Source organism: Aspergillus pseudonomiae, assembly GCF_009193645.1.
Source record: "Aspergillus pseudonomiae strain CBS 119388 unplaced genomic scaffold BDV37scaffold_76, whole genome shotgun sequence".
Taxonomy (NCBI): Eukaryota; Fungi; Ascomycota; class Eurotiomycetes; order Eurotiales; family Aspergillaceae; genus Aspergillus; species Aspergillus pseudonomiae.
This window is the reverse complement of record NW_022476068.1, coordinates 1-15,688: the sequence shown is the minus strand read 5'-3', so window position 1 is coordinate 15,688 and position 15,688 is coordinate 1. Positions and strand designations below refer to the sequence as shown.

The 15,688-nt window shown below is 52.4% G+C and overlaps 5 protein-coding genes across 5 annotated transcripts; 3 read left to right on the top strand and 2 right to left on the bottom strand.

The window, feature by feature from the left end:
* Positions 1-67: 67 nt before the first annotated feature.
* Positions 68-646, top strand: BDV37DRAFT_286444 (uncharacterized protein; the record flags this gene model as incomplete). Its single annotated transcript, XM_032087921.1, has 1 exon — positions 68-646. The coding sequence occupies one exon, from the start codon at positions 68-70 to the stop codon at positions 644-646; it is 579 nt and encodes a 192-aa protein (XP_031937889.1).
* A 5,041-nt stretch (positions 647-5,687) lies between these two features.
* BDV37DRAFT_286443 (putative MFS lactose permease) lies at positions 5,688-7,663 on the top strand (the record flags this gene model as incomplete). The annotated part of the gene is made up of 6 exons (XM_032087920.1): positions 5,688-5,825; positions 5,875-6,088; positions 6,143-6,492; positions 6,546-6,768; positions 6,833-7,260; positions 7,397-7,663. The coding sequence occupies 6 exons, from the start codon at positions 5,688-5,690 to the stop codon at positions 7,661-7,663; spliced, it is 1,620 nt and encodes a 539-aa protein (XP_031937888.1).
* A 418-nt stretch (positions 7,664-8,081) lies between these two features.
* Positions 8,082-9,461, bottom strand: BDV37DRAFT_286442 (uncharacterized protein; the record flags this gene model as incomplete). Its single annotated transcript, XM_032087919.1, has 5 exons — positions 8,082-8,486; positions 8,553-8,666; positions 8,722-8,956; positions 9,038-9,264; positions 9,318-9,461. The coding sequence occupies 5 exons, from the start codon at positions 9,459-9,461 to the stop codon at positions 8,082-8,084; spliced, it is 1,125 nt and encodes a 374-aa protein (XP_031937887.1).
* A 1,018-nt stretch (positions 9,462-10,479) lies between these two features.
* Positions 10,480-12,719, top strand: BDV37DRAFT_199308 (flavin-binding monooxygenase-like protein). Its single transcript, XM_032079828.1, has 2 exons — positions 10,480-10,780; positions 10,840-12,719. Exons 1-2 carry the CDS (start codon positions 10,747-10,749, stop codon positions 12,573-12,575), a joined length of 1,770 nt encoding a protein of 589 aa, XP_031937886.1. The 5' UTR covers positions 10,480-10,746; the 3' UTR covers positions 12,576-12,719.
* A 499-nt stretch (positions 12,720-13,218) lies between these two features.
* BDV37DRAFT_199298 (putative C2H2 finger domain protein) lies at positions 13,219-14,609 on the bottom strand. The gene is made up of 2 exons (XM_032079827.1): positions 13,393-14,609; positions 13,219-13,340 (listed from the first exon to the last, which is right to left on the bottom strand). Exons 1-2 carry the CDS (start codon positions 14,503-14,505, stop codon positions 13,227-13,229), a joined length of 1,227 nt encoding a protein of 408 aa, XP_031937885.1. The 5' UTR covers positions 14,506-14,609; the 3' UTR covers positions 13,219-13,226.
* Between the last annotated feature and the right edge of the window lie 1,079 nt (positions 14,610-15,688).

Below are 15,688 nucleotides of genomic sequence, written 5' to 3'. Positions count from 1 at the left end.
TGACCCCCAGAGCCACCTCCGCGCATCACCCTCCTTCCCAAGCAAGACCAGCCCCATGACGACCACCATGCGAACGCACGACGAATTCCTGGCCGACCAAGAAGAGCCGGAACAGCCCACCAAAAGAAACAAGGTTACACATCTCAACCGCATCTGCTATGACTGGATGGTCGTGTCTGGAAACTGTCACTATGCTAGGGACCGCGCCGTATTCACGACCTACCGCTCCGTCGAGCTGCGCCTGAAAAACAACATCTTCAACCCCACGGACGAGCTGCACGTCGCGGGCGTCGGGACCGTCCATCTCACCGTGTGCAGGAGCCCACAGGACCCGACGTCGCATGTCATCGAGCTGGAGGACGTGTTGCATATCCCCGAGGCCGTGTGTAATGGATTCAATCCGCTGCTGTTCGGTAGTAGCATGTCATGTAATGCGGACTACTGGGAGGGTGCGGATCGCAGTGGCCAGCCGGTGTGGTTTAGTTTGCCGTTTGCTGGTCATACGAGGTTGGTTTTGGCGGGCGATCCCAAGGGTGAGTCTGACTTGATTGAGGGGAGGTATTATACGCTTAGCTTGTATATTACGCCGGAGGAGAAGAGGGATCTGGCGGATGGGGGTCTGAATGCGAATGGCGTGGTGTTTTGATTTATACTTGGGTTTGGGATTGTATACTTTGGGCGGTGAATTTGTTTGGGTATTGCATTTATCGGTGTATATTATGAGTCAAGAATCAATGAAAAGTTACCACGTTTATGTAGGAGATTGTGATATGCATCCTTGAGTCACCTTGGAATGTTTCAAAGGCGATCTTGTTCTGCAGGAGCTCTTCAATCAATCAAGATTTATTAACCTGTTAGAGGCTAACTATTAAACCAACTATGCAAGCTCAGATAGCGCGTATACTATGGTAGCCCTGCGGCAGGTATGCCCGAGTTGAGATCCACTTCTCCAGCGAATTCAACCTCTAGCAGGATCCATCTCGGGGCTCAAGGTCCCAGCATTCCTGATCCCATATATAACTATATATCAGCTCTGCCTCACTGGTTGACCTAAGACACAAGTGTTTCCTACCCCAGTAAGCCGTAACTTGCCATCAATCATTGTTTGATAAATCTGTTGATGCCCGTTGAGATCTTTGCCTGAGCAAACATACGCAAAGCATCTCGTCTGTCTACTCACGGTTCTATTTCAGCAATCGAAGGCAAATCATTCGATATTCTATCTGGCGTACTCATTCCATATGAGGCATGAAATGAGTTGCTGGATATGACTTCGCAGCTGCTTCATGTACATATTCCCATGGGAGTGTTTCATTCTCTATGTGTTGTCCAATGATATGAACCATGGTTCCTGTCTTTACTTAAGTTTACTTATCTGACGGGATAAAAGAGGGCACAACGAAACAGTGGTTTTGACAGTAATTCATGATGAATAAATCGGGCCGATAGGAATAAGCCTAGTATTGCTGAAGCCGCATATTCTGCAAGTTAAGTTGAAAAGCACTCAATTTGGGTCGAAAGAGTACCTCGACTTCTGACAGTCTCTATCACAAGCCTCGGTCTTTTCAATTTCCTGTTTATGTCCAATATTGTTTCTGCCGTCGACATTTCGACTGCATTTAACCGCAGTTATCACAGTTATCGATGCGCATATCCTAAGCCCATGTGCGAATAATGTATCGCTCGATGCAGTTCAGCAGTAGTTTGGCAATGTTCAGCTCGCTTTCACGATGATATGGATAAACTAGTTGATGGCACAGCGAGGAACATACTTGGCATTCTCATGGATAATGGTTTCGACGATTGGGGATCAACTTCAGACAAAACCTTGGATATATTATCTGGCCCCGTAAACTCGCAGACCAAGAGCGGAGCGAAGCCTTTTGAATAATCGGCTGTCCGACTCATGCTGTATGCTGCAATTGGTAATTGAATGGAACCTTGGAGTGTGTATGTATTATAATCAAGTGAGCACATGCCTTGTGTAAGTACTAACTCCACCAACCTTAGTAGAAGCTGTTAACAATAAGCGATACCCCTATGATACAGCGCAAGGTCGACACCATCCTAAGTAGATTATGTCGCCGGGCTTCCGAGCGATGAGTGGGAAGTCTGGTAAACAGGCTCGCTGTCAGATATCCTAGCATGTATTTCAAGCATGTGCATATCGGGAATCAGGAGTAGGCAATGAGATGTGTACCGTAAGTTAATGTTGGAATAGGATTGAAGCCGAAATTTAGCCCGGGGTATGGGTAGATTTATGGGAAAAGAGAAAAGAGGGTGGGGAGGCTTGAAGAGGGAAAAGCGAATGTAAACCTAAGATATATCTCTGTCCCACTGAGAGAAAGTTAGGGATTCATTCTGAGAGAACTCAAGGCCTTGTCTTCTTTTCTATTTATATACGAACCACAGCGGTTCGTTTCAGTAGCCAGTTACCTCTCATGGCCTTCGAGAATTGGCGTGGAACTGAAGATCCACTACTAGTAGTCGACGTATTTCTGTTGGTATATTTTATGGTATTATAATATATATGACGTTCAGAGGAGACGGATACGAGCCGTCAAGACGAGAAGAAATATACGTCTGGAAGAGCTCATTGGTCAGACATCGTACGAGAGTATATATACTAGTACTCTGGCCAATAGAATTTGTCAGGTTGACTACACAAGTGGACGATTGTGACTATTTTCAGCAGCAGCGGTCATTGAATAATGCGTTCAAAACTCCTGTCTAAACATAACCTAGTGTTACATCATATAGAAACATGCGTACATTCGAACGCAGTGGCTGCGCCCTATTCACTTATATCTATGCATGATAGAATAGATATACGTATTCTAATCCACATATTTATGCTAGAGTAACTGGAGGTATAACTAGTGAGGTCTTATGCGCAATCAAGTAGATGCAGCTACGAAAGCAGCCAAGATGGCAGATTTTATAATGGTTGATCTTGCCGGTGTAACTCGTGCTGAGTGAGCATGAGCGAAGTCTGCCATACTGCTGACAACATAGCTTGATCATTCATAAGCAGAACTACCTGAATTTGAATCTCTAAAATAAGTGGCTGTGAGTTATCGGCATGTAGTGTCTGTCTCCCCCATTTTCGGACTCATTTTGTTTTTAAATTCAGTTCCTAAATCTCCGGGTATAGACTCAACATCCATCTCTATTTCGATTTTTGTGACACTAAATGCAATGTTTTAAGTTTATTGCTTTGCAGTCTTGAATGTTTATATAATTCTAGTTTAGCCACAGCATTCCTGAATACAAGTATCACTCGTCCTGCTCAACCTGGGATAGTGAAGCATTATAAGCTTTGGCCCAGCTCCTCGAAATTACAGACCGCAAACCACAGTCAGCAGCTAGTAAATTTCAAGAGCTTATACAACCTTGCTTGTGATCTTCCCTGCCATCCAAGGCTCAAGTATCGCCTCATTAGAACTGATCCGTCCATGCAGTCAAAGGAGCAAACCTACAACTCCGTGCTACAGGGTGATATGACTTGAACATATAGTCGGCTTTGATTTACCCTGATCCAGCTCCTGAAATACCCTAAATACATTAGACACCAGAGTCCTTTGCACGGCTCACCTGCGTCTAGATATTCCTTCCGGCAAAGCCATCTCTGTCAAAACCGACTACTGCAAGCATCTCCAGCTCGCACAGTTTTCGAGGGAAATAACATCTACACAAAGTAAACAGAACCGAACCCACCAATTAGTTACAAATTCAGCTAGTACGGCGGAGGGCCTGCCAGTACACGGCAATACCAATGCCGGATGCCTTATGCAAATGAGACCCAAGACCTCGGCTGTTGGCAAGTGTGTCGATTATTAGTTATTCCACCAATCTCCGCCCTAGTCATGTTTCACTTGTCAAACATGCTAAAACTATTTTCAAGGCTTTTCCAAATCTCTAACAAGATGCTTTCGGTAGGATCTGCTATTTCTGTGCCTGTTTATCAGTCTTGGCTTTTGGTTTCTGGGTGCTATAACATGGATGTTTTTCTTGCCATGGTATAGCGGTGAGTTAGAGCCAGTGATAAATGGTGTATGTACCTGCTTCTCGGATTATAAGCTGTTGAGCGTGCTGCCACTCGACCAAAATACCTTTAAGCATCTCCAACCGAAATCTGGCCAACATAAACTATGTTGGTTTTATTAGTGAGTCCGTGCTTTGATCGAAGAGCCAAGTGTCCAAACACAAGGGCACAATCTACCAAGCTGTGAAATTTCGTTTTTATGTTAGTTTCGGACTTGTGAGCATATTCAATAGAACCTACATATGCAGGAGCACCTCTATTAGGAAGCCCTTCACCGACACCCCCATAGGTAACTTCACTCCACATATTGAATCAGTGCGTTGCCTTCAGCTCGCTTAGCGGTTCGGAAATAACGACTCTAGAAGACAGGGCCACCACCAACACCACGAGGATACGCCCATCCAGACACTGTGCTATACACAAGAGTCACTCGGCACCATGTTGCCACAAACCCTCGGGTAACCAACCGACATACACATCAAGTCAGTGCGGTGGCCGGTGACCGATATCTGCTGAGTCCGATCTCGATCTAGTCGCGTCTACCAGCTAACCCCAGAAATAGTGATCGGTGAGCCTGTGGCTGGTCTGGACGAGACCACAGACCATCATGTGTTATTACAGGTTCGTGGGAAAGCTAACAAGCAATCGCATGTTGATACCTAATGAGATGGACGAGTTAGCAGCTCGGACGTCTCTTGCCATGTGGTCTGTAATTAATCCTTCTATGTTCAATCTCCTGTCTATGCCTTGAAACAATTTCCTGAAGCGACGCCAATGGAGGGTTTTTAGCGGCATGCCAGAGCCAAGACGGACCAATGTCTTGACATCGCTTAATTCCCGCGACGCTTTTACCCTGCAAGCTAAGACTAGCAGCAATCCAAGTCCGGCACAAGCACTCAATCACAGGACGACCGCGGATCCTAGGGCCGCATTCCCAGTCATAATCCCGGCGTAATAAACCCAGGCTAATCCTGTCAACCCCAGATAGTCCGCCCACACAATCCCCCGGAATTTAATTAGATGGGGGGCTGGACCCTGGGCTGACTAGAAGAGAAACGGACACGGCAGTTCGGACCGATCACCGCACTAGAGGGTTCCTGGATTGGCATGGCCACTAGGAGAGAGTCATGGAGCGACTTGGGCATCCATCGTGGCGTGCAGACCACGAGGAGGACTGGGAATCTGACCACACGAGAGAACGATGGGGAGACGTTGGATCTAACAGTCTGGCTCCTCGTATTGGCCCTCCACAATCCCCCGCGAAGCTAGAATACGGGCTAAGCCGACCTCCAGCGGCGAACTGATTCCCCAGATTTCGACTTTGATATGCGCTTATACCCTTTTCGCGACGGAAGGATTCCTCCTTGCTGCTTTCATCCGCGGGTTGCCTCTGTGTCCATACACAGGGCTGAATCCTTGATTTTTAATAGATTTTAATCTCCTTATAATGTCACCGTTTAATATATCCCGTATTGTATCGTAATCCTTCCCAATCTGGGTAGCATGGTCTGATACACCGAAACGCCCGCAGTTTTTATATTGTATATCAATCTCCCCCCTCCCCTGGCCTCGCTTTTTCTCCATCAGACTATGTAATTGTATCCACTGCCAACCGATCTTCTTTGCTTCCTCTTGATCCACCATGGCTGACAAGTTGGATGCCACTGTGTCCCACAGTGACAACGCGGCCGACGCCCACATCAAGGGCGTCAACAATGCCGCGTTGGCGGTGGCCACCATCCAGCAGAAGCCCAAGCTTCTGAGCAAGAGCATGCTCAAGGTAATCGCATCTCCGTTCTGCGCTTAGGATTCCCCACTGACCAGTCCAGCTGTACTGGTGCATTGCAGTCGCTATGCTCAACTCCTGCATCAACGGATACGACGGCTCGCTGATGGGCTCCATCAACAGCTACGAGCAATACCGATCATACTTCGGCTTCGACCCCGACGAGGGAACGCCGTCGACGGGAATCGTGTACGCCATCTACACGATCGGAAACATCGTGGGCTCCTTCACGGCCGGCCCCTTCACTGATTTCAGAGGTACCCCCCCTTTCACTCGTGCATGCCATCCCTCAGCTAAGTCCCGTGCCATAGGTCGTCGCGTCGGCATGGCCCTCGGCTCCATCTTTATCATCATCGGCACCATCGTCCAGGCCACCTGCCACAACCTGGGCGGCTTCATGGCCGGCCGCTTCATCCTGGGTTTCGGCGTCGCCACCTCCGCCACCGCCGGCCCGGCATACGTCTCGGAGATGGCCCATCCCGCGTATCGCGGCGCAATGACCGGTCTATACAACGTGTTGTGGTTCGGCGGTGGCATCCCGGGGACCTTCATCCCGTGGCGCACGAGCGACATCGAGGGGACCATGAGCTGGCGGATTCCGATCTGGCTGCAGATGATCTTTTCAGGACTCGTGCTCTTGTTCTGCTTTACTGTTCCAGAGGTAGGCTGCGCCCGCCACTCCCAGTTTGAGAAACCACGCTGACCCACAGCCAGTCCCCCCGTTGGCTCATCTCGCAAGACAAGCACGAAGCCGCGCTGAAGGTGCTGGCCGAGTACCACGGCGAAGGCGACCGCAACGCGCCGATCGTGCAGCTCGAGTACCGCGAGATGCTGGAGGACATTTCCAAGACGGGATCCGACAAGCGCTGGTGGGACTACCGGGAGCTATTCAACAGTCGCGAGACGCGGTATCGATCGATGCTGGTGATCTTCATGGGTACCACCACATACCTCCCCCAACAAGCACCCACCAGGAATAAACAGCTAACGAGATATGATAGCCTTCTTCGGCCAGTGGTCCGGCAACGGCCCCGTATCCTACTACTACCCGCAGATGCTGCGCGGCGCAGGCATCGAGAACAACAACACCCGCCTGCTGCTGCAGGGGCTGCAGAACGTCGTGCAGTTCATCGGCGCCGTGTTCGGCGCCCTCATCACCGACCGCGTCGGTCGTCGCCCCCAGCTGCTCGTGTCCACCGGCCTCATCGTCATCCTCTTCGCCATCGTGCTGGCCCTCAACGCGACCAACGTCGTCGACGGCCCCGATGGCGAGCCCATCGCCAAAAGTGGCGTCACAGCCCGCGCCCAAATCGCCATGATCTTCATCTTCGGTTTCGTGTACTCGGCTGGCTGGACGCCCAATCAGGCTATGTATCCGGTGGAATGTCTGCGGTATGAGAGTCGTGCCAAGGGGATGGGTATGAATAATGTACGTCACCTGGCTATACCCATGCATATCCTCATCTATTATCCCCAGTCCCTTCATACTTTCCAATCCCCCAAGAAAACAATCTCCAAGAAAGGAACAAAAGAAAGAAAGAGAAAAAGAAACTAACAAGGTCTAGTTCTTCGTCAACATCGCCTCCTTCTACAACACCTTCGTCACCGGCATCGCCTTCACCGGCGCCGGCTGGAAATACTACTTCCTGTTCATCTTCTGGGACGCGTTCGAGTTCATCATCATCTGGTTCCTGTTCGTCGAGACCAGCAAGCGCACGCTGGAGGAGCTGACGGCGATCTTCCAGGCCAAGAGCCCGGTGAAAGCGTCGCTGAAAAAGGACGAGGTCTTTGTGGCTAGCGACGGAGCCGCGGCGATCCAGAAGGAGGTTTAAGTCATTTCGTTTAGCTTTCCTTTCATTTTACTTAAGTTTATTGCTCGAAGTAAGCACTTTATACGAGGTGTGGTTCCTGGCTTTTGGGGTCGGGGTCTGGGTCTCTCGCGCATAAGGTTATTGCGAAGTGGATTCTTGGGACGGGAGGGATATTAATTTCATTTATTTAGGGGTAGTGTTGACCCACTGGTTCTTCCTTCGTTCTATTCTCTATTTTATTTATCTATTCTATTTTATTTTAGGATATGAGGTGATGATTTTGTGGATTGTTGTGTGGTAATCTATGTCATGAGCTTTTTATCATTCACGCTTGTCTAAGTCTTTGTACAGTACATATGTTGTGTATCCACGAGGTATCCCTATATATCCCAAAAAAACAAAAGAAAAACAAAAGAAAAACAAAAGAAAGAAAGGAAAGCTATTTACTACTCCTCACGATCGTCTCCCGAACAACCTTAATCCCCTCCTGACTGCCCCGGCTATCCTCATCCCACGTCCCGGCCTCACAGATCGTCGCCTCCGTCCTCGGCAGGATCGTCTGCTCATCATGGTACTGCGTATCCGGCAGCGACAGCGGATGTCGAAACCTCCGCTTCCGGTTACTGCTGAGCATGGTGCCCTTCGAGTTCGGAGCTCCCGGTAGCTCGCTGTCCGTCAGCGGGTAGCTGTTTGCGCTGACGCCCTTGGTGCTGATGTACCAGCCTGCGCGGCGCGCGATGCGGCGACAGAGTGGATAGATCATGGGCGCGTTGCCGATGATCACGGCTACGAAGGTCTCGCGGCAGGCCCAGCTGCCGGCTTGTTGGGCGCCGTTTGCGCCGGCCTTTTTTTTCAGATCTCTATTAGTTTTTGGGCCGATGCCATTGAGTGGGTTGGGGAGGGGATGTACCGTGACGATTAACACGCAGCGCAGAATGCCCGCGGCCATGACGAAGATTCCGCCGCTGAAGAGCACAAGGAGTTCGAGTTTCTCGCGCCAGGGGAGACGGGCTTTGAAGAGCATCTTTGGGATGGTATGTTAGCTTGGTGGGTGGAGTATTTGTAGTGGGAAGACATACCGGGGTTGGGATCGAAATCAAGTACACGTCTGTCGCGACGTTCAACGTAACAGTCACGTAGACGTCGATGCGCGACACCGCCGGCTGGCAATAATTGCCCGGGTCCGGGTATATCTGCCAGTTCTTTTGCATAGGATGGCAGCCGAAGAGAATCGAGCAGATGACGGCGATGTAGGTGGCTCCGATGAGGACGTAGGCGATCTGTACACGACGATGCATGTTGACCAGGCCGGATCTAGGTTCCATTGATTAGCTATTATTTCTTTCCCTTGCCAGGCGAATGATGTGGAGGATAGTTAATAGATGAGAAACGTACGTCAATCGAGAGTAGAAAATCGCCATGCAGGCCTTCAACAACCACAGCAGGGTGGTATACAGCGACCATCCCAGAACCTGGGTCTTGGAGCCCCCCACACGTAGACGGTATTCTTCCGAAGTGGGCGACAGCGAGGCTCGTTGCTCGTCGGTCATGGCGTTGTTGGCCATACCCATCCACCACGCGCCCACGCAGTAGGCGGCGCCCGTTTCCAGCCCGTAGACCACCTGTTTTGTCTGATGAGTACCTTGGCCGGTGTTCTGGTGGAGGGGTGGCATACCCCCGCTAAGGGCATTAGAAAGTCATCGAGCTGGAAATTCCTCGGTCCAGCAGTGATCCATCGCGCGGCGATGCGAATGCCGATGGCAACAATGGCGAGGGCGAGGAGCGTGAAGGCCTCGATGGTAAAGTCGTCACTAGCCATGGTGGCAGTCTGGACGTCTGTGCGGCACTCAGATCATACGAAGAGGGGGGGGGGATCAAGGGAGGCAATGGGCTGATCTCTGGGTATAAAAGTAGTTTTATAACTGGATGTTGGGCAGGCCGGAGCACGGAAGATCGATGTATCTATCCAGGGGGAAAGCCGGTCGAAAACAATCCCTGGCCAAGCAACCACATGGCCCGAAAGGTTGGGTCTGGATGACCGTTGCAGGATGGCAGCGGGACGCCAAACGCTTGTCCGATGCGCCAGTCTCCATTCTTTCTCCTAATGAATGACTGTGGGCTTACCAGTTCGGGCAATCGTGGTGGCTCCGACGTTTGACCATGGACTCTCAGTGGATCGTTCGCTACGGGAGCCGAGATTACCCTGCCTATGATGATTGATCCGGAGTATTTTCATGGGGCGATATTGCTATCGCTCAAGCACTACCGGGCTAGTTGGCTGCTCGGACCCGTCCTGCAAGGAAACGTTAGGGTTTGTGATGCATTCGCTGGCGATCTCCCTTGTTGGATTGATAGCAGACATGGAGGCCAATCGAATGTGATACCCTCCATCTCGCATGAACATGTATCAGCTTTGACTTTGGATAGAAAGTCTACCACAAATTGTTTCGTGCATACATCCAGCGTGGATCTTGGGCTGTCAACCGGCTGAAGAATAACAAGCTCCACCTTAATAAATACTAAAGTCAGACTAAGTCCGACTAAGACGAAGAGACCACCGGGGTCCACCTGAAACGACGACAGCGAGAGAATTCCCAATTATTAGCTGTCAAGCGTCCCCTGCTCCACCGATTATCCTGGCCATGCTCGTCGTCTTCCCTCTTTTGAACCCCGACGCCGCTTTAGCCAGGCGTTAGGCCGAAGTTAACGGCTGGCGCGATGCAACCACGCTTCTTCTAATTTTCCTAATTGTCGAGTCTCCGTGCGTCCTCATTAAAAAACTTTTTTCTTAGCAATGTCGCCATGTTTTTGGCGATCGGACGGATATCCCGGCTGTTGACCGTTTTTTTTTTCTCCTTTTCTTTTTTTTTTTTTCTTTTTTTTTTTTTGGTCCCCGGGGAATGAGAGTAAATTCCGTGATCGACACACTACCACGGAGTATACAACCAGTCGATTCTACTTCTGGCAGTGTCACTCCACCCGAGCTTCCCCTCGTTGCTCTTTAAATTCCCTCCGCGGCCATTGCGGGGAGTTGTGTCCAGCGAAAAATCTCCTGAAACTAACCCTGCAACAATTGCAGTGAATGTCCCTGTGACTGCATCATCATGGAGACTGTTGACGTGACAGTCATCGGAGCGGGTATGTCCACACGTCGGAATTGATACGTCGCAAAACACCAACTCACATCACATCGCTAGGATGGAGTGGCCTCGCCGCCCTCAAGACCTACCATCAGGTCGACCCCTCTGCCTCGATTGTGCTGTTCGAGAGTGCGGCCTCGGTCGGCGGCGTCTGGGCCAAGCACCGCCTGTATGCCGGCCTCAAATCCAACAACATGCTGGGCACCTACGAGTTCAGCGACTTCCCCATGGACGCCTCGTTCGGCGTCCAGCCGGGCCAGCATATCCCCGGCACCGTGATCCAGACGTACATGGAGCGCTTCCTCGAGCACTTCCAGCTGACGTCGTTCGTCCGCCTGAACACCCGCGTGCGCATCGCGGAACATAACGCCGACGGAACCTGGACCCTGACCATCGACGGCCCCGACGGCGAGAAGACCGTCGTGAGCAAGAAGCTCATCGTCTGCACCGGCATCACCTCCCAGCCCTACCTGCCCACTATCGCCGGCCAGGACGCCTTCGACGCGCCGCTCTTCCACTGTCGCGACCTGCCCCAGCACCAAGACGCCCTCCTGCAACTCACCAAGCGCATCACCGTCTTCGGCGGCACCAAATCTGCCTGGGACGCCGTCTATGCTGCCGCCACCGCCGGCGCCCACGTCGACTGGGTCATCCGCGACAATGGCCACGGCCCCGTCTGGATGGCCCCGCCCTACGTGACGCCGCTGAAGAAATGGCTCGAGAAGCTGGTCACCACGCGGCTCCTCACCTGGTTCAGCCCGTGCATCTGGGGCGACGCCGACGGGTGCAGCGCGATCCGCAACTTCCTGCACGGCACCTGGCTGGGCCGCAAGATCGTCGACACCTTCTGGGGCATCCTGGGCAACGACGTGATCACACTCAACAAATTCGACGCGCACCCGGAAACCCGCAAGCTGAAGCCCTGGGTCAGCCCGTTCTGGGTCGCCTCGGGGCTCAGCATCCTCAACTACCCGACCAACTTCTTCGACCTCGTCACCGAGGGCAAGGTCCGCATCCACATCGACCACATCACCCATCTCACCCCCCAGACCGTTCACCTGGCCTCCGCCGGCCCCCTCCCCTCCGACACCCTCATCTGCGCCACGGGCTGGCAAGCAACCCCCAACATCGACTTCCGGCCCGCCCACCTGTCCCAAACCCTGGGTTTCCCCTGGGCTGAAGACCCCATCCCGCAATCCGTGGTCCAGCAAGCCGACGCAGAGATCCTGACCCGCTTCCCGCGCCTCGCAACTCCACCCCCAAGACCAGACAACTACACTCCACTCGCCCCCGACGCCCCCGCAACAGCAAAACATCCCTTCCGCCTCGCTCGCTTCATGGTGCCCCCCGCTCTGGCCTCCGCCAGATCAATCGCCTTCATGGGCCTCGCTATGACCATCAACACCACCATGCTGGCCCAGGCCCAGGCCCTCTGGATCGCCGCCTACTTCACCGACCACCTCACCCCGACCCCGCGGGAGCACTGCCCCGCGAACCTCCGGAAGACCCTCGAGCAGGAGGAGAGTAACGTCGACGCAGACCTGGTCTGGGAAACCGCCCTGCACTCGCAGTTCGGGGTGCATCGCTACCGCGGCGGGTTTGGGAAACGGAACCCGGATTTTGTCTTCGATGCGGTGCCGTATGTGGATTTGTTGCTTAGGGACCTTGGCCTGGATTATACCCGGAAGGAGGGCGGGTTGAAGTGGTTGGTGCCGTATGGGGTGGAGGATTATCGGGGGTTGGTGGACGAGTGGGTTCGGTCGAGGGATGCGGTGGGCAAGAAGGATAATTAATTGATTTGTTGATTTGTTGATTGATTGAGGTCGTGTATGTGTATATACCCTGGTGTTTGTGGTTTCACTTGTGTAGAGTTAGTTGGGTGTTGTATTCGTAGTTAGGATTTGTGTTAATGTTGAGGTTTTGTGATGATTTGGTGGGTTTGTTGGTGTCGTTGGTTTAGTAGTATGTAGGGGTTGGGGTGTTTGTTTGTTTGTTGCAGTGGCTGATCCCGAGTGTAGGGTTGTTGTTTAGACAGGATATACGTCTATTATGTAGAGTTCTATCCGGAATAATCTCGAGTATGTTATATCGGTGTATTCACTGCAAGGAGACTCATTCCGAAATCAATTTGCCATCAAATACGGATCCCAATAGTCTCCTACAACGCCTCTACCTACATACGTGTACATACATCCGGCTATCCCTCGCTGATGCCAAACCATTCACAAGATATCAAAGAAAAAAAGAAAGAAAAAAAAAATCAATCAATCGTCCCAACCGAATCGCTCGCAAAGTACATACAGGCCAAATACAAGCATCACGGAGCGTACACAAGAGAATTAGAACAATAAAGTCGAGAGGTGAGGTCGAGAGAGGTATGTCGATTCGGGTGGGGAGTTTATGGAGGTCAGTTGAGATCAAGGGGTAAACGAGAACGGATCAGCCTAAACCGACAAGCCATGGTCCAGGTCTTTGTCTTCCTGTTTCACCGATTCACTCTCCTGCTTCGGGATCGTGTCGGACACGTCCTTGCCGCATCCCTTGACGAGAATATGTCGCTGATTCAGTTAGTCGTCTAACTCCAGAGTATTCACTGTCTGTGGATCTTACCTTCAAGGCATCCTTGCGAGAGAAGCTTTTATCGCAATGATGGCAGGGGAACGGCTTCACGGAGAGATGGATCCGTTTGTGTCGCTTCAGGTCGTGGTTCCGGTTGAAACTCTGCGGACACTGGTCGCACTTGAACGGTCGGTCGTTCGTCGGACCGGATGCGTGGCCCGCATGCGAGGGATGACCCCCGTACATCTGTTGCATGGCTAATTGGCCGCTGTTGTACCCCAGTAGGCCCGGTTGCAGATTGCCGACGAGGGACATCTGTCCGTTCGGATTGTGCACGTTCGTCATCACGGGGCCGTTCATCGCGGGTAGCGAATATGAGGGCCACGGCTGTCGCTGGTAGTTGAGATGATGCGGCGGCGGGTTGGACGCCACCCGTCCCGGCGGGTGAATCGCGAGGCTGGTCTGGCCGTAGGGAGCATAGGCCCCCGCGGGATTCGATATCTGTTGGATTCCGGTGTACGAGGGAGCGGACGAGGATTTCGTCATGTACGGGTCGTTCGAGGGGAGCGGCGGCGGGGCCGGCGGCGGATTGGGGATCGCATTGTGCCCCGTGAGCATCGCATGCGTCATAGCATGATGCTGCGAGTTCGGGCCCGGCATACTCGATGCGAGCGGTTGCTGAAACGGCGGGAGGTGGTTCATGTCGTACGGCTGGCTGGGGATGGTCTCGGTCCCGGGTGGTGAGGTCGCCGAATTTCGATGGAGATGGTTCACGGAGGGGGAGAAGGTGTCGCGCGGCGGGTACGGATTCACAGCCGCGCTCCAGGACTGACGGGGCGCCGCGGACGCAGCAGTGTATGAACTCTGGCCCGGCCAGTAGGCGGGAGCATAGGAGGTCGGGTCGGGGGATGCAGAGACCGCGGCGGTTGTCACGGCTGTGGTGGTCGGTATCGGTGTCTCGCCGGACTGTGTCGAGGCGGGCGGCGTCAGAAGGCTATTGACACTGTGATTGCTCGCGGGGTGTGTGTGCGCGGGCTGGGGGTGATACTTCACGCCGAGCTGGAAGTTCGGGGGCGGCAGCTCGAAGCTGGGGAGGGACGGCGCCGCCGGTCGACGGGAATTCAACGGCTGAGGGGCAGTCAACGCATCCAGCGCTGTCCCCATGCCCGGTGGCGGAACTGCAAGGGCAGCCAGGTTGGCGGTGGTGTCGCGCGAGAACCCGAGCGGGTGATACAGATCGGCCGTCTCTACGGGCGGCGGATGGGCCAAGGTCGAGGTCAGCGTGCCGGCGGAATATCCCGTATCGCCTCCGATTGCCCAGTATCGATTGCCAGACAGGCCCCCAGAGACGTCTGGAGGATCCAGGAGGGGCGATGATCGCGGTTCAGCGATCGACACGGATCACGAACGGAGAAGAGAGATGCGATTCGGAGGGAGAGACGGACTCTGAATGGATTCGATGGCTCGTGGTCGCTGGGTCGAGTCGACTTGAAATGGCGTGTGGTGCGCGAGGTTGGTTCCACCCAATTCTTTACACGGGAGGCATATCCTGGCGGTGGATGATAAGTCGGCAATCACCGATAACGCAGAATCCACGAGGAGGGGAAAAAAATAAAATCAAAAGCGTCAGCAGCACTCGGGGCGAAGTCACGACAGCCGCATGGCCCGTTGTGGAGTCGATACAACGATCAAACGATCACACCGATGAATGGTGACGGGTGGAATGCTATAGATCGAATGGAGCGGGATGGCACCGATCGAGCGTCTGTGTGCGGAGACGAGACAGTCCTAAGGGAGCGATCGACAGATTAGTTGATTGAGGCTCGAATGGCAGCGTGGTCGTGAGTTGCGAGAGAAATTGGGACGGTGGAAAGAAGAGGATGAGGAGAAGGTGTAGTGAAGGAGAAGTGGAATGAAAGAAAAGGGCCGCGGTGGTGGGAATATGACTGTTATTATTATTATTATTATTTTATTTTTCTCACATTAGGATTTGGTTTTTGTATAGTCCGAACCGGCGTATCAATGATTAAGGTGAAGGACAGGACCACCAACCCAAAAAAGCGAGAACCAAACCCCAGCAAGAATGGGGATGTATCCAGACCAGTCCAGTGCCCGGTCTGGCCAACGCGGGGACGGCGAAAGGAACAGCGCTCGTCGGGTTTGAAAATTAAAATTAAAAAAGAATTGACCAGAAAAAAAGAAAAAGAAAAAACCGAAAAATCAAAAAATATTAATCACTAGCGAAACAATAAGAAAGGTCCAATATTACCTGACTTTGCCAAAAACATGGACAATTCAAAAAGACTTTTTTTTTTTCTTTTTTTGCTTTTCTGATTCCTGTCTTTTT

Excerpts from the sequence above, each read along its gene's own strand:
- BDV37DRAFT_199308 (XM_032079828.1), top strand. The coding sequence starts at position 10,747 with ATGGAGACTGTTGACGTGACAGTCATCGGAGCGG. Across the intron at positions 10,781-10,839 it reads CGTGACAGTCATCGGAGCGG|GATGGAGTGGCCTCGCCGCC; the intron begins GTATGTCCACAC and ends TCACATCGCTAG.
- BDV37DRAFT_199298 (XM_032079827.1), bottom strand. The coding sequence starts at position 14,505 with ATGGGGACAGCGCTGGATGCGTTGACTGCCCCTCAGCCGTTGAATTCC. Across the intron at positions 13,341-13,392 it reads CTCGCAAGGATGCCTTGAAG|CGACATATTCTCGTCAAGGG; the intron begins GTAAGATCCACA and ends TAACTGAATCAG.